Genomic DNA, 18136 nt, shown 5'->3' with positions numbered 1-18136 from the left:
ATAATAAACCCAGCAAGAACAATGCAGCATCTTTAACTCCAAGGGAATCAATTCTGTTTTTCTGGATTGTGGAAAACAAACGTGGAGAACAGGCCCTTTAGCAGACATTTTCCATTAACACAAGGTACAAGCATTTTAACTCAAGTCTTGTTTGGTCTACGCTCCCCTGCTGTCACAGTTACAGCATTGTTAGCCCAGACATGGATACCAAACTTGTACCCTCTCTGTTCAAGATACCATGCACCAGAAGACATTTCTTATTTCAGGTACGCCAAGTTACCCTTTCACATCAAAAATGCCAGGAGATAAAAGACACCATGCCAACTTTATTCAAAATCCTTAACATACAGCTGAGCATCTTGGAGAGCAATAACCATTAAACAATCCCTGAACAGCCTGATGAATTAGGTATTACTCCTCTCTGAGAAAATTAAGTCAGAGATTTTAAAGTTAATTGTCACAAGTTACACAGCAAGTCGATGCAAAACAAGAAGCTGAACTCTACTTTGAATCCAGCTAACAACAAGATTACACATCTGCTTCAAGTTAGAGGTGCTTCTAACACCTTGCTGAATTAGATCTTATGTGGCCATTCAAAACACTGGACCAGTCTACATAGCCAATGCTAGATAAACTAAAAAAACACGTAAAATAAGAACAGAGTCAACCAGAATTATAAAATTACAAGTTTATTGCAAAGTAAAATGAATTTTTCCCCTCAACAGCACATGCCAGAACTGTTAAATTTTATACTTTCAGCAGAATGTTACTCAAAATCATATCCAAATTATTAGAACCAAGCTTAGTGTTTCTATGTGTATACACTTTCACAAAAGACTATGCATTTATTTATGACTGATGGGCTTATCCAAATATTTTCAATTACAGGCAACTAATTCAAGTAGTCAAAGGGAATCCTTAATAAATGATTCCTTAGCCAAACTACAGTTTAAGTATACTGGGAACAGAACAAGGAGGAAAAAAAAAAAAAAAAAAAGATACTTGATTTACATTTACATTGGTCATTTTAAGAATTGTTTGGGTCATCTCCGCTCATTATCACAGTATACTCCAGTTTTGAACATTCTGTTTAGCAAATTAATTACCACAGTTAGACAACAAAGCAAATCAGTCCACGTCTTCAACTACAGGAGTTCCTTCCTTTTTTTCTAGCTTTGATACCTGCAAATTAAAAGGAAATTGATTCAATAGTAAAAATAAGTTTGCATTTAATGTCTCATCTTTTCAGACTTCCACCCCAAAACAGTGCAGAGCCCAGATTTGTCAGGACTGACAGTGGGACAAGCTCTATGGGACAACCGAGCTGAACAGGCTGCTTGTTGCAGCCAAAAAGAGAGGGTCAAACTTTCTTCCCACCCACCCCCTAAACTCCCCCCAGCTGCATGCTCCCATCAGTTCCTATGTTTGTGTCAATTTGGTAATTTCATTTGGCTGTTTAAGCAGTGAGACAATCACCAAAGCCGCCTCAGAAGCCAGGAGAGACAGGAAGGAAGGCAACACTGCCCCTTTCAGTGACAGCTGTCAAAGATCAGAGTGTAACCTGGAATGCTGCCCACAACAGAGCCTAGAATAATTAAAACAAAGACAGGAAACACTTTCCATGCACACACACGCAATTTTATGAAACTTACCTTTACTGTTCTTTAAACTTAAAGTAAGGAATTACCTTATATTAAGCTAAGCTGTTGTTAAGACTAACAATATAAACAGTTTCAGAAAGGATTGTACAGACTCATGGAGGACAGACCAAGAGCACAAACTAAACACGATGTTCTGCACGTTCTCCTGGAAATTTAGTTTTATGTTCCCCAAATCTATAGGGGATTTATAGGGATGGCTGTACTAGAAATTCCCTCTTCTTATGTTCTTATTTCAACACCTGCTACTGGTTGTAAAAGAGATGCACAAAGATACTCAGGTTGATAAGTCTTTTGGTATGGCCAAACACAGCTAAATACTGTGGTACGACCAGTAAGCACCAGAAAAAGCAGAAAAGAGACTGCAGATACCTAATCCTTGAGGGTAGGTATGCCAGCTTTCTTCTGAGCTAGCCATGTCACAGTTCCTTCAAATTACACCAGCTATTAAAATCCCAATGAACATTTTGGCACCTGAAAATTGTTGAAGTGTGTGCTTTGACCACACATCCTTTACCTCAGATGTAACTCAAAGGCAGAAGCTACAGACAGTGCTACTGGAGTTCCTCAGGTTCCTCTAAACCACAGAAATTTCATCACCCAGGTGGAACCTTCAGCTAGGTAGAGCTGAATGACATTAAGACTCCAAAGCAAAATCTGGCAATTCCCAGCAAACAATATGATCTCAGCCTCCTCTTACTCCTGTTCCTTCTGCAGCAAATACAGAGGGAATTTTGCACTTAAAAGAGTGGATAACAAAATTGGCTTGACTACACTGCAAACATCCAAAGCAGAAAAGTACTTTCCACAAATCCAACAGATTTCTCTATCATTAGCACTCCCAATCATTTCCCTTCACAAATGAGCTCAAGCTGTAACATGACTCTTGTACAGGAAAACCTGGCATTACCTAACTAAAGGTGGGTTTTTTATGTCTTTTGGAGTTTATGCCTTATTTTCACAGTCCTGTTACTATCCCAGAAAAACCTTAGGTGCAGTTTAAGTCCCAGGAGCATAATTATTGTGAGACACCATCCTAGAGAGTGATTCTCTTCAGAATTACAATTGTGCTGAATATGCACAATAAGTAGAAACTCTCACAGTATTCCCTTTCTTGAATAGGACAGATTTGACCCACATTGTTGCAAGTCTTATTTTCAAGTCTTGCAAAACGCTTATCTGTAATAATGAGTCATCAGTTCAAGTTACTGCTGAACTCTATTAGTGCAGGTTACTGTTGCCTACGTAACAGATTCCTCCTCAAACTTGACTCACAGTTTTCAAGAGTAAGTTGCAACAGCTAGTACCCTTGCACAGCACAACTGCTACTACATACAAATCTAATTAAAGAGTGTGACAATACCCTGGATTAGTAAAAGATCTTAATCACATTTGCTGTAAGCATAAAATAATTACATTTTGGTCCAGACCCTACAAAAATATCTTACCCAACTCCCACTAAGGCCAAAAGAACTTTTGTCCTGGACTCCAGTGGGAAAAAGTCCAAAACGATAGGAAAAAAAAAAAACCAAAACACCATACAGACCTACAAAAAAGCGCTACACGTGGTAGCTTTTGTCCTAGGTTTCAAAGTAATAAAACACTATTACAGCATGTCTGGCATTTCACAGACGAGGGAATTAACATTTTATTATATATATAAACATATTCTTAAAAACAACTGAGGTGTAAAATCTCTGGCAGAAAAAAAATTAAGGTGCTAAGATTTCCCAACCCAGCACTTTTGCCATTAAAAATGCTCTAAAATAACACTGAAGGTGTGACTAAAAACCATAAAAAAGCTAAGCATGGTTCCAAGAGTTGCTTGAGCCCCTCCACACCTCACAGCGCTCAAACTAAGCAGTGTACCATTACTGCTGCTGTATTTGAGCAAACATGTATTTGCGAGTCAACTGACTTGAGGTTCAAAAAAAAAGTATTGTTGTAGAAGGAGGTGGGAGAAGCACGCACAATGAATTGCTGCCTTACTGGATTATCCCACACAGATGTAGGTCAAGTCTTAATCCTGCAATTAAACAGATCTCTTCAGGCAGGTTCTGAACTGAAACTGAAACACAAAAGCTTGTGGCACAGGACTTCATGAGTACGGGTACACTTATTAGTTTTATCCTAAATGGTAGCCATCTTTTGCTGGACATAACTGGAACTGGGCTTGTCCCATTGTGAGAGCTTTAAATATAAAACCATACAAGAAGTAGAGGGCATTTACCTGTTTATCTATGCACCTAAATTGCCAGGACCACGTGGTGTTATAAAGGAAAGGCCTCAGGTCAAACCGGTTGTCATCTGGACTGTAGTTTTCAGCATGGTAGGACGGAGTGAGGGTGGTCATTTTATGTCTGTTAATGGAATACATCCTGAAGAAATGCTTAACCTTTGATGCCACCTAGTGTACAAAGAACATAGCTTTTAATCAGATGATTCTTAGCATTTAAAAACTTAGCTGAGAATGTGTTCTAGTAATTTTCTTCCATTAACGTTTACATAAGCAAAGGCGTCAAGAGTAGTTAGCCATGTCTATCTCGGAGAGTAATTTTCCCCTGAAGGTATAGTTCTGGAGTAATTGTTTTCAAATTACCCAATTACTGTTCTAACAATTTGCAACACAGACAACAAGCTCCATTCATGTAAGAGAGGCACACCATTTTTTCAGCGTGTTTTGCTACAGCTGTAGAATAATTTCTAAACAAAATATAATTAAACTATCCCATTCAATTAAAGGGAACTCCAGTTGACCTTTCTCCATGGCAGACATTACAGGATTTTTTTTGTTTGTTTGTTTTTTCATATTACCTCTCTTGGAGTACAAATTTCCTTCCACATATTAATCAGTTTACAGAACATACTGTATGGTCCAGCCTTTGCAATTTTTCTTAATTTGCCGTAGATTGAGAGCTCTGCATACGTCATCCCCATATCCTCCTGAAATCACACACGCAGAAAGTTACTGAAAATCTCAACTATGCAAGTTATAATTAATAGTTTTATGGAGCAATTACAATAACCTAATTTAATCAGAGAGACATCAAAATGAAGTTGCCAATGATCAAAAAGACAAAGACATAGTAATATTATGAGCAGAAGAAAAAAGTGCAGTCTCTCTGAAATGGGAGATTCTAAATCCTTCCATGAATATATTTGATTTGGCCAGTGAAAATATTTCTTTCCTGCAGAAGACTTATTTATTTTCCCTTCTAGGTAGCTTAAACGTAGTGTATATCAGTAAGGTAAAGCCAAATGAAGAAAAGCACCAATTCTTACCCCTTTGGTTTATCATAACCAGTTTTACAATACCCTACAGTTAAATATCCCACAGCCCCTAGAGGCAGCTGCTAGGCTTACCAGTCCTCTCTTACCCAAGTGGGTAGCAAGAGAAGGGCAGGGGGAGAAGAGGAAGGGCTTTGCCACCAGTCATTTTAATAGCAGCAAAGCCCTGACTAACTCTCTTCTGCTATTAAGAAACTTTAAAACAAACTGGACTTCAGAACAGCCATCCTTTTAAGTGCCCAAAATATAAAATAATTCAAAAAAAAAAAAAACAAACCAAACAACCTTAATTTGCTGTTTTGGAAACTGTTGTCAACATAAATAAGGCTTGTGTGGGATCTTAATGACTTGTTGGTGGCTTTAAGACTGTTTCAACATGCTTGTCAATAAGCATGGATACATACAAGAGCAAGCAACAGTTATTGGACAACAACCAAATTTTGGGATAAGGCTTACCAGAGCATTTAAAGTCACTGCCCATTACCTCATCAGTTTGAGCCACTTGTCCATCCACCAGAGGCTCCAACTCTGCTGTCGGTGGAGCCGACATGATACTGTAAGGAAAAGGTAAAATGAAAAACATGAATTCTACCCAGCCTCACGAGTACTAGCTAACAAACAGCCTGGTTTGTTAAAAACCAAATGCTTTGTTCAAAACTTTTCCAGGGCATAAGTTGTGAAATTATTACATAACTCTAAAAAACTGGTACTTGCAAGTGGTTCCAGGTTTAAAAAGCAATGCTTATATAAAAAAACAAAGCATCTGGTTCAAACATTCCCTTCAGTGGAAATAACAGCACAGATGCAGTGACTCATAAGGCTGGCGGCATTTTCAGCACCCAGCCAGCTACACTGTAAAAGGTACACAATCATTTAAAAACACAGGGATGTGCAAAAGACTTCTCTTTATTAGCTTTGCAATATTACTGCAGCTTAGCTCTGTTAGTAGAGAAAACCAAACCATGAAGTCCACAACAGGCTGCATATAAATACAGTCAAATATCACTGCTTCACTACTCACCTTCTGAGGGCTGTGAGCTGAAAATTTTCAATGCAGTATTGTATGAAATTCTTCAAATCAGTCTTGCTGATTCCACCAATGGGATTGATATCAGCGCTTGAACAATCATACTTTGTCAAGTAACCTCGGAGACTGAGCAAGAGAGAAAATTTTATAAGTAATAGTAAAGAATAACATAAACATTACTATAATAGGTTATACTATACAGAATATATATGTTGTATAAAAACAGGGAGAAACAGACTGCTTATTTTTAATGTAGTTATACGTAAGGGGCAAATAGGTGTTCAAATGCAAAAGGGTTATCCTACAGCCACCAAGATGGCAGGAGGAAGACGATATTTTAAACAATTAAGAAGCACTGCAAAACTGCCCATGCTAAGGTAATACATTTGATGCAAAAAAAAAATTAACATACTGTCCTGACCAACTGAAAAAAAAAAAAAAACATCCCAGAACACCCATAGAATCAGCACACACTACTCTCCCAGCTTTTGAGGTTCTCAGTCTCACAATCTTACCGTAATTGCTTTAATCTTCAAAGACTCTAGATTTTTAAAATAGATTTTTCAACTCAAAGTTCACAACTTAATTCCTAGTACAGTAATTGAAAATAAAACAAATAACAAATTGGAAAATTAATCTGGTAACTGCACAGGCAAGCTCTACCAAAAACAGCTTAGGAAGAAACAGCATTTTATCGGAAAACTATGACAATACTAAATTTCTGAAAAATACACAATTTTCCGTTCAAGTCGATTCAACTATTTTAACTCACTTCACTGCTATCAGTGCATTCTTAGCTTGTTACCTCTTCTGAGTTACAATGTACACTGAAATTCAGTAGAGTTGCAAGGAAATGCAGTGACTTGTTCCCACTTGACCAGATTTTAAATTTCACCAACCTCTCATCCACATTGGCTGATCCTAGCACCAGGAGTCCCCCTGGCATCCCACGAGTCCAAAGTGTTAGCTGAGCAAACAGGTAGGCAAGGACCATCCTTATTCTAGCCTGTAAAGCAAAATGAAAAACAAAGGTAATTCACAAAGCAGAATAATTTCTCCCCAATCATTTTTATTAATCTACTCCCTAAACAAACTCATAAAGAACAAAATGTGAGAGGGGTAACTGTTAATGCAAGAAGGATGGTCTTGTGCAGAAGATGCCAACCATAGGTAGAAAAGCCAAGTTCAGCATCTGCTGCTGCCACAGACTTCGAAGACCGGGCAAGTTTATTCTACTCTGAATTGTAGAATAGGGAGTAGCTGCCATTTTCTACCTCATAAAGCACTAAAAAGGATCCATGAGTGATGAAGTAGGCACATAAACAATCTGTCTACCATATCCTTTTACTGAGTATTAGACTAAAGGGATTTACTTACATAAAATTTGTAAAAGTTCTCTTTGCTTTCATTGCCATTCCTAAAGTCTGCTTTTTCTAAGGATGGTAATAATACCAAACAGATCTGAGATTCAACCTCCAGCTCTAGCCACAATTGTGTGTGATGTTAACCAAACCACCACACCCCTCTGTGACTAAAGCCTATCTCATCAACAAAAAGCTGATAAAGGATTCAATGGTTGCTTCCAGAGGAGATAGCTGGAGTTCTCCAGTAATAGCAGGGAAAGAAAGATCAAATCCTTGGCAAAAAAAAAAAAAAAAAAATTATCAAACACGATAATCAACATTTAGCTAGAATTAAAACAGAGTTGCTGGTTAGGTTGGAAGCTTTTAAGAACAGAGCAAAAAGAAAGCTATCAAGATAACAAAAGGTACAACTGGAGCCATGGATAAGAACTCACTAGGCAGCTATGTTTTCTGTGATTATATAGGATACGTATACCAGCACTACCCAGTTACAGCAATCTGTTCTGACATAACGAAAATGTGTAACAAGAAATGTGTATTTGAGCTGCGATTTATAAGCCTAGTGAAGATTAAATACATTCTGATGTAAAAAAAAAAAAAATTAAAAAAATTAAAAAAAAATATATTCTGCCTTCTAAAACTGAGGACATCCAGGAATTGGAACAAGTAAGTTTGACATCTCACAGAAAGCCTTTTAAACGCTGCTAACATTCACCAGATGCAAGTCTAGTATACATCGGCAACATTTTTGAGTCTTGCCCGGACTCAGACCTGTCTATTAGACTACTTTGCTGCTCATTTTCCTGACCTGGCAACTTTCTGTTGGGATGCTTTTCTAAACACCAGTGCTATTGATGAGATACAGGCACGCACTATTTCCTCCTGACCAGGTTTTAAAAGTCACAAGCAGTAATTATCTTGGTCTTCTCCTGAGTTATGTGGGATTGTAGATTTCTACTGCAGACAAGCATTTACTGGAAGCCCAGGAATCTTCAGGGACACAAGAAGTTCAGGTTTTCACAGTAATGCAAAAGGAGGGCCCCCTTGCCACTTTACCATTTTGTACTCTTTCAAAAAAGAAGGGTCTGACCTGATTCAACCTACATGAAACACACCTGCACATTCTGGAGTGCCAGGTTTTCTCTGCTGCTCCCTCCGTAGACAGAAAAACGGGGAGTTCGACCTGTCACCACGCTGAAAATTCCCACAATAGCTTTCACAGCCGCATCTATGTTCAGATTGATGTGATAGCTGAGAAGAATTCAAGCAGAAGTGACTCAACTAGCACAATCTGACCATATAAAATAGCATTAAAAAAAAACAAAAAAAAAAACCCACCCGTAAAATGTTTTAAAGGCTACAGTCTCAAATCTGGTATGAAAAATAACACTTTCCAGAGTCTGTTTCCAAATTTCCTGTCCTTCACCAAACGCTTATAAGCTTGCCTCACATTTACACACTTAAATAACAATGTCTAATACTCCTCCTTAACACACCTACTGTTCCTCCCCTACTTTTTCCTATTTCAAAGTTTGAAAGTTTCATACGAAAGTCTTTGCCAGAACTCTTTTTTTTTTCCTAGCACTTCTCAATTTGTACCTGCCTATTTGCTCAGCCAGAAGTTTAGCCCTGTTGCAAGTATCCTGGGAGGAGTTCTCACTAGCCATATAGCAAGTGGTAAAGATACGCTTGCAAAATTCTCGAGGATCCTCAGGGAGATAGGTCTCATCATTCACAATCTTGCGCACATCAGCCAGCACATCTGCATCTGAGGAAAAAGCAAAAGAAAGAGAACAAGAGTGGAAATTGTTGCACTCCTGCTATCCAAGATATGCAAGTATGTTGTATGTTTCCTTTATTCCAATAAAGCTTTACACTGACCTCACAAGTAAGATTTCTCCATCATCTAAATCCCCAAACATATTTTCGTATATAAAAATAAAAGAATCATTGACTTTGCTCCTTATTTTGAACATGGAAATATTAAATCCTTTTGTTCTGTGCTTTAAAGAAACTTCATAGAAAATATGATCCAATACATACAAGGCCCAGCTAAATGCACAGTCTACTTAAAACCAGTTTAAGAGCTTGAACCACGCCTAACCATGTTTTGTAGTGCTGAATTCAATACAAGGAGAAAATTCTCATTATTAACTCAAATCCCAAAGCTACATCAGCCAACATTTTGAATGATACTCTAGACAGAAATTAGTCTGAGTTCCACATCCAATTCTTAAACCCAAAATGAAAACTATTGAGCCAATTCAAAGAACCTGAAATCTGGACACACATTTTTGCTGGAATTTCTGAAGAGATACAAAAGGATTACATTAGAACAACTGGGCAAGAGTCTACCATTAATGACCTCTTGCATCTATTGCACCCAGCTCATTTTAACCTGTCCACAGCCTTTAGCAAAAGCATGGCTAGCCAGACATGCATATCTACTTACTTCCATTCTTGACTGCCAGACAAACCTGGTGACACATAGAGAACACTATGCAAGCTGTAGCAGAGCTGTCAATTCCACCACTAAGAGGTAGGAGAAATCCTGCCTTAAAAACAGAGCAAGGAAGAAGTTCCAAATAGCAAAATTAGAAAAATACATATTGTACCATTCCAAAAACATACTCTTGTAAGAATTACACCTGCACTGCTCAAGTCTGCTTCTATTCTACTGGGGAAAAAAATCAAACAAACCAACCAGACGGAGCAAACCCTCTTAAACTGTTATCAACTGGATACTCAAACAAGTGTAAACCATTTGACTAGAAAAAAATCCAGTATCTCTATCTTCTAGTAAGACAGAAAAGATAACAAGAAGGATTATATTCTTAACATATATTTCACTATTGAACTGAATTACTAGTTCATGTTACTCTGCTTCTTTTAAACATCTCCATTATGCCATTAAATATTTTCCTTCCTGAAAAAAGGTGTTTCAAAGAAAAAGAAAACCCCTTTATTAGGTAAGCTTGACTGTTGCTTTCAAAGAAAGCACAATCCCTAAGGAAGAGGTCTGAAGAACATACTGAAGTCACACTTTGCATACAGGTTTTAAGTCTGAATGAGCTACCAGTGAAAAACTCAAACCTTCCACCTTGGGCTATGATCACTTTGCATTAATGGCAGCACAGGATAGCATCTGTACTGTCCCTATAACACAGAAGAAGATCTGAATGCCAAGGTAAAGAACAAAACCGGTTCTTACCTGTTTGCTGCGCCTTAAATAATCCCAAAGCCAACATGCAGGACCGAGGCTGAAATTACAGAATATGCTCATTCCAAGAGGGTTATGGAATAAGACAAGTCAACATATTTACTGTGCTCTTCCAATTAGATACTTCCTTGACTTAAATAATTTTTTAAATTCTGTTTCTCTCTTAGTTTGTTTTTTTTTTTTTTCTTTTTTTTTTTTAAATCAAAACAATTTTCAAGCAGCAGATTCAGTATGTGCTTACCTGATCTCCTCCTCAGGACTATGATGTCTCCACTGGATTGGCATACAAGTAGGTACAGCTACATCATCAGAACACGACAGAGTAAAATTCACTTTTATCCTGGGATAAGGATCCACTTTACTTGCCTAAGCAATAGTACAGAAGAATTGGAAAGACATCAATTTTAATGTAACACATAAAACATCAGATCTGTAGAATATTATGAAAATCAAGACACACAAGTACTTTTAAAATTCAGTAAGCATTCAAACTCGGCAGTGTTAAACATAACCTCTCTACAGAATTCTTACCGCTAAGTTACGGGATGAAATCTCTGCTCTGTAACTTCGAACATCCTCCAAATCCAGAGTGGCAACCAGCACCTCCTATGGAAAGGCCTTCAGCATTAGATTGATTCTACACAAACACAAAAACTATTTGACATGCCTGGACTACAAAAACGTTGAGGAAGAAGAATGCATGCAACTTTTTCCAACACCGTTTTTTCAGCTCACTTCACAAGTAATTTCTGACTCTGAATTACCCATGGTACAAAGTGAGCACAACTGACTTGCTTCACTGAGTACACTGGGATGCTCATCAACTACAACAAATTTATAGCACTTGTCAGACGGGTGAACAATAGGTTCACCATCAGTTGGGCAAAGGACAAGGAAAAAAAAAAAAAAAAGAGAGAAGCATACGAGGGAAGAGATTAATTTGGCACATAATGTGAGGAAACCTACAGCTTTGATGATAAATCTAGTGAGAAAGGGCTTTTTGAAGTAAAGCTTGAACTGGCACACCTGTTGTCTACCAGACTGGGTCATACTTAGAACACTGCAACCTTTGTCCTTTTTTTCTTAGATAAGGAGATACAAATTAACAGAGCCCCTCCTAAACACGGTGATTGTATATGCAAACATTTTCATCGCATTCTTCCACTGGGACAGCTCTTCCTCGCTCACAAAAGCGGGAGAGCTACCGTAGATCAGGTCTGGACAGTTTAACTAGGAAAAACCTTGCATCTAGTTGAATAGCATAGTCTAGAGACATGGACCTAGTCTGGAATGCCTGGAAAGTGTTGAGCACAAATGTAGCCATACTAACTTCAGCTGTAACTAGCAGCTATAGATTGAATATATTACCACGTCATCGAGTGAGAACTGAGAACCTTGTGCAACCGTTTCTCCGTTCATCGAAATCATGGCACAGCCGTCATAATACAGACGATCACCATCACAGCCTTTCTGGTTAGCTAAAATATATATTCCACCATTCTGGGAGGAAAACAAACATGTAGATTAAAAAATGCCTTTCAGAAAATAGCACCTGACAATGTTAAAAGACAAAATATTATTTCTCTGTTCCTGTCATTCTTATAATCTTCCTCTGCCACTGGTTCTTTGCCCCTTATGCAGAATGTGCATTCAACAACACCCTTTCAAGCTGGCTATTCGCTGTAAGCAGTGGATTCAACATTTCATACTGCAATTACTGAAAGTCAGTTTACAGAAAATGCTACGTCCTGTCACAGGAGAGGAGATTGTTTGGGGTGGGGGGGGGGTGGGGGGGAGAATCATGTGCATAACAAAAAAATTAACTATTTTTTTAAAGCATATACCTTTGCTGTGGCAGAATTCACCAAATCCACCCGGGTGTGCGCCTTCCGCAGCACATGGTGACTCCCTGAAGAGTTAGTGAAAATTTCCACGCCGTCAAGTCCCATTTCAATATGAGGGCTATCAAAGCAAAAGGCAGAAAAAAAATTCAGCTGGCAATACTATGCTGGGAATACTGCGGGTATCATTCGAAACCACTGACAAATAAAAACATCTATGTCATTGCCAGTTTTCTGCACGTCTTAGCTCAAACAAGGATAGGATTCTCAACAACATCTGTTTTCTTGCTGACTCTTCTGTCAGAGACCAGTAGTGGCTGGAGAGGGCAGAAGGGCTTTTGCTCCTTCTGTTCTAAATGAAACACCTTCTGCTTTACACTATAGAGGCTCAGGTCCCAAAGAAAGAGCAAAAGACAACCTTGGTCTGTAAGGGCAATGTGGAGATACTCTTGCGTGGTCAGTTGTCCCATTTCCCTGCTCTCTTAGTAAATCCAAAAGCAGAAGGCAAACAGAACTGTAAGAAGGAGACGACTTTTACCGTTTTCTTTCTCCAATATCAAAAGAAAGAAATACTAAAAAACCACATCTTTGTAACATACCGTACCTTCTACAGTTACAAGGAAATGAATGTCTGTAACTAGGAGATTGGGAAAAATGTTGGGAATATTTTGTTTATTTTGTGATAACTACAACAGCATTCATGCAACCATATCTCCACTTCCAACCCACATCAGACCTTTGTGAAAAGGGATCTTCTTTGTAGTTGGAAAGAACTTAAAATTGTGATAGGAACTAAAATAAAAACAGGAAATACTATTTAAGGGTACCAGGCTTCACTTTCCCTTAGTGATCTTTTGTTGTTTCCTTCTGCATTGTCTGATGCTGGTTAAAAAATAAAGCAAAAGGATAAAGCTAACAGCTGAATAGAAAAAAACATAACTGATACATGTCAAAGCGATGTTGCCTAGAAGCCTATGCTCTAGCTTGTCAAATATAAAAGACAAACTGAGCTCTCTTAAGTGGAATGCTTTGGAGGAGTTGGTCAAAGCTGAAGATAAAAAGAATGAAGCAATTAAAATTAAAAAAACCTACTGGTATACTCAAATATTTGAGACTAGGTACAGTAAGTGGAAATAATACAGGATTATAATTACTAGACAAAGTTGATACTACAAAGTGATACAGAAGTAATGTGTCACTTTGACCCTAGATCAAATTACAGACATGGATCCAGAGAGGACATTTCAACCTCAGGTTGAAATAAAAGCTGAACAGCATCTGGAATGGGAGCACTGGAGTTACCTGCCATTTGTCTCCTCCGGTCACCTTGACCATTCTGCTTCTCTTCTGCATTTCTCTCCTACCTTCTGTTTCAAATGAATTTAGCTTAACCACCTAAAACTGTTCTTGCCATCCTGCAGGTAGCCTAGTGAAGTCTTTCCCAATGCACTTATTGCTCCTAATTATGTTTTGGCTTAGTGGCACTTTTTAAAAGATATACCACATGGAAGAATAATAAGCAGATTTCTTCAAACATTTACTTTGAGCAAAAGATCCAGGGATGTTTTAGTTTACTTTTCATTTCTTCTCCTCCCATACCTGTTTGGTGCCCAGAGTTCTTCGCATATTTCTGTCCCTAGGCAGGTATCTTTTGTTGCTAGCACTGCATCCCCAAAAGGAACAGTTTCCTGAGAAGAACCAAGAACACCCTTACACACATGCAACAGAAGAATCTATTCCATTCAGAAAGTTAACTACAAATCTAAAAAAAAAAAATAAAAAAAAATGAATACTCACTTATGTGAAGTGACACAATATCAAATCACATTACACCTTAATTTTATACCAAGTTTAAGTTAAAAAAAAAAAGCTCTAAGCTGCAAATGTCTGAATTGTACTGAAATTTTGTTGTACTCTCAAGCACCAGAATTGTGCAAAATAAGATAACCTTCAGAGTCCACTATATATAAATAACGGAGGCAAATTTAAAATTTATTTGCTTTGCTGCCAAATATTAACATAAACAAGGATAAACTATTCTCTCTTTTTATGTAACTGAGCACTATCACTGAAACCTATGTATATTTGCAACATAGTGACTGACAGTAGAATTTGGTGTACTACAGTTCTGTGCCACAAATTTTATTCATCTAAATTGCTGAATGTGAAAGATACCAAGTTAAAAAGAAAAGAAACAAATTCTTTACAAACTTACTTGTCCAGTCACTTCCTGAATTATCCTGGGTAGAAAATATTCCTCCACGTGCCTAAAGCAGGTTTACAGGTTGTGAATACATCGTTATGTAAATCACAGCATAAAAAAATAACTATAATCTCCACATTCTGTCACCTTGTAACATTGATTAAAGAAATTGCACTTCAGTACTACAGGGCTGTGTTATGTTTAAAAAAAAAAAAAAAAAAAAGGCCTTCATACTTTCTGTGACACTAACCAGAAATGTTAAGATTATAAACTAACAACATCCCACTTTGCTTCAAAAATGCCTGGTAAACAATGCTGCAAACTAGGCCTAACAAAGAACACACCATGCAACTTAAATACCAAATAAAAGTTGCTCTTTTTGCAGTGTTACTACCTGAGTAACTCGGAACTCATCTGGAATTGACTGGGGTTGAGAGGACAGATGCTCGGAGGCTCTCTCAGAAGTACTTTACTGAAACCACCAAATCAGAACCATTTCTCTGACTACAGGACGAGAGCATGGCATCAGAGATGAGCATCAAGTGTACTCTGCAGCATCATAAGGTAGGTAGCTTTCATCCTCTGCAGCTGTTGAAGTTCTGACAGAGCTCATCCATTTCACTTTCTTTTCCAATTTAGTACTGAACAGTAAGCAGCAATTGAGCAGATAAACACAGGCTCTTCCAATCCTGAACTGCATGTAGTTAGAAAGTAGGCAGAAGGAAAATGACACTGTTACAGTGGTTGCAGCATCATTCAGCCACACTTTTCCTTGCAACTCAGCAATTCAAAGTCTGATCGTACTTAATAAACTTTCTAACTGAGCTTCAACTACATCGCTTAGGTGATTCTGCCTTGCTGCTCGCCCTGTAGCAGCATTGATGGGTTGCTATAGAGACTTCAGTCCTTCTGCTGTGGCTGCAAACAGCAAGCTGTGTTTTTAAACAGAAGTAGCCATCCTACCTTGCTTTGTTCCACGGGGTAAACCATCTAAGTTCTCTGTAGTTCCCTGCATTTGCCAATGATATTTTTGGTCTTATCAGAAGAATTTTTCTTAAAACATAAAAGAAAACAGAAAGGGTGAGTTAAGACCTGATGTACAGCCAAACAAGACTAAATAAGAACACTGATTAATACCAACTCCTTTTTTCTATTATGATGTACATTTAACAACTACTACATACAATAATTTTTAAAGTTTCTGTTTGCAGACTTAACAGGTTTTTTCCTGGAGTCTTTCAGAAAGCAGTGGAAACTTAGTTTCTACAAATTCAGAAAGGAAAAAGAGATAATGGAAAACATTAGTTGTCTCTCTATAGTTTAGTAGATACAGGAAGACAACTCCATCACTCTACATAGCACTGAAGAATCTTTCTTCAAGGCCAAACAGGTCTCTGAAAGGATACACTGATGTATTATCTCACAAAAAGCAGAAAGAGCTACTTACTTATTCAAAAAGATCACTCGACAATTGTAGCGAACGTTCCTGTGCAGAACAGGCCTGTGAAAATAAGAAGCAGAGTTAAGGGGGGGGGGGGCTGGGGGGGAAAGCAGCTACAGAATCTACTTCACTACACAAAAACTACTTTTAAGACAACACTTCTATACTGTGTCACTAATGGGAATCAAACAAAACAACATATCAAGTTTTAGCTTCTACTTTTTTAATTCAAATAGTTGTTTGCAAAAATCAGAATAACTGACCATTCTGTCACTCTCAGTTATATCGACTACAGCCAGATCACTGGCATGCCTGAGAAACACAAGCAGACCAGAAGAATCTCCCTGTTGCGCTAACTTATTTAATCAGTCCTTCATGAACTGCTCTGGTGTGGGTCATTTTCCACAGGGTGCAGTCCCTCCGGAACAACTGCCCCAGGACAGGCCCTCCACGGGCCACAGCCTCCTTCAGGCATCCATCTGCCCCAGCATGGGGTCCTCCACGGGCTGCAGGTGGATCTCTGCTCCTCTGTGGGCCTCCACAGGCTGCAGGCGGACAGCTTGCTCCACCATGGGCTGCAGGGGAATCTCGGCCAGGAGCAACATTACTGCTCCCCCTCCTTCTTCACTGACCTTGCCCAAACAGCCGCCTGGCAGGAGGCAAGAGGGTGAGGGCCGCAAGGCCCACAAGGCTCACGCCTCCCCCTCTCTATCCCCTCCTTCTGCTTCTTCACATCTTCTTCCCTTTTTTTTTTTTCTTTCTTAAATACATTATTGCAGAAGCGTTATCACCGAACACTCTGTCATCAATGGCTCGGCCTTGGCCAGCAGCAGGTCCATCCTAGACCCAGCTGAGTCTACTGGATAAAGGGTAAACTTCTAGCAGCTTCTTGCAGAAGCTGCCACCATAGCTCCCACCCCCCCAGCCCCAAAGAAAACCAACACAGTAGCTGTTCGTAAGATGTGTTTAAAAGTTTGGTGCAGAGCCCTCACTATCCAGAAACACAGCAGAGGCAGGATTCCCTAAAGACCTACACCTTTATCATACATACACACAGCAACTTACATTCCCACATCACAGATAATATCTTGAGTAGCTGGCGACTCCAAAAGCTTTGCCAGAACTTGAAACGAATGCAAGAGCGTGTCCGACTCATAATAGTGATCCGAGCAGCCGTAACCACTGCATACAAAACCATAAAAAATAAAAAATTCAGACAAATTACCACCAGAGCCAAGGGACCAGAACTCCCTCAGACAGGGAACAGCTCATCCACAGGCAATTTACACAGAACATGCAGAAGCACGGCTGCCAGCATCGTCCCTACTGACAGCATTTAACGCTTTGTGGCGCCGCTGGGACAGTTTTCATGAGCAGCAGCCCGGGCCTAGGCAGAATTCAAAGCACTACAGCTTCGGTGAAGGACGACTCGCTGAAATACGTCAAAGACTACCGGTACCAGTCACGTTCCCAAGGCATGAGGACCAGTCTTGTGCTCACAAATACAACGTTTTTCTTTGCACCGACATGCTTTAAGTGATGGTTTGGGCACTGGAGTACAACATGGCTGCTTTTCTTACTGATTATTCTTGAATTATTATTCAGAAACGTATCAAAGCCAGAACCAACCAAGCGCTCTTACCAGATTTCGAGCTCTGGACCAAGCCGGTACCGGGCTCCTTGGCTCTTTGCGATGTCGATACCTGGAAGAAGGTTTGGATTAAACAGCAACCGGACGCCCAGGCCCGGCCTGGCCCAGGCGGCTCCGGGAACCGGACTGGCACAAACCAGGCACGGCCTCCGCTGCCGCCCGGGCGAGAAACGAGCGGAAAGAGAGGAAAAAAGGACGCACTGCTACCCCACTCACTTCTTAAAATCCTCGCCAGGTTCCCCTCAAAATCCAGGGCCCACTGGTTGAGGGCGCAGGCGGCAACGCTCACCGCCCTGCCCATGGCGGCCCCGCCGCTTCCGGGGCGGCGCCGGGCCCGGCCCCCCAGGCCAGGCCCAGCCCCCGGGGTGGCTCCGCCACTTGCGTTTGCTGCAATTTTGTATCCCCACAGCCACCCCCCTTTTTTTTTTTTTTTTTTTTTTAAC

General features: G+C 39.5%; 1 protein-coding gene across 2 annotated transcripts; it reads right to left on the bottom strand.

Annotated features, from left to right (window-relative positions):
- Positions 1-669: 669 nt before the first annotated feature.
- Positions 670-18017, bottom strand: NADSYN1 (NAD synthetase 1). 2 transcript variants are annotated; one of them, XM_086749513.1, is made up of 21 exons: positions 17910-18017; positions 17685-17745; positions 17108-17224; positions 16049-16102; positions 15565-15654; positions 14614-14665; positions 13998-14086; positions 12402-12519; positions 11926-12057; positions 11089-11163; positions 10799-10923; positions 10549-10597; positions 9790-9892; positions 8937-9105; positions 8453-8588; positions 6873-6979; positions 5968-6099; positions 5431-5500; positions 4473-4601; positions 3889-4065; positions 670-1182 (listed from the first exon to the last, which is right to left on the bottom strand). In XM_086749513.1, exons 1-21 carry the CDS (start codon positions 17992-17994, stop codon positions 1129-1131), a joined length of 2124 nt encoding a protein of 707 aa, XP_086605639.1. In that variant the 5' UTR covers positions 17995-18017; the 3' UTR covers positions 670-1128. The 2 variants fall into 2 exon arrangements, with proteins under 2 accessions (XP_086605639.1, XP_086605640.1); XM_086749514.1 differs by having other exon boundaries at positions 8453-8565; positions 9025-9105.
- Between the last annotated feature and the right edge of the window lie 119 nt (positions 18018-18136).

Source organism: Chlamydotis macqueenii, chromosome 5 (assembly GCF_036417535.1).
Source record: "Chlamydotis macqueenii isolate bChlMac1 chromosome 5, bChlMac1.mat, whole genome shotgun sequence".
Classification (NCBI taxonomy): Eukaryota; Metazoa; Chordata; class Aves; order Otidiformes; family Otididae; genus Chlamydotis; species Chlamydotis macqueenii.
This window is presented reverse-complemented; position numbering and strand designations above follow the sequence as displayed.

Coding starts and splice junctions, on each gene's coding strand:
- NADSYN1 (XM_086749513.1), bottom strand. CDS start 17,994: ATGGGCAGGGCGGTGAGCGTTGCCGCCTGCGCCCTCAACCAGTGGGCC. Junction 11,164..11,925: donor AGTTCTCACTCGATGACGTG/GTAATATATTCA, acceptor GCCTTTCCATAG/GAGGTGCTGGTTGCCACTCT. Junction 4,066..4,472: donor AAATTTGTACTCCAAGAGAG/GTAATATGAAAA, acceptor TTTGTACACTAG/GTGGCATCAAAGGTTAAGCA.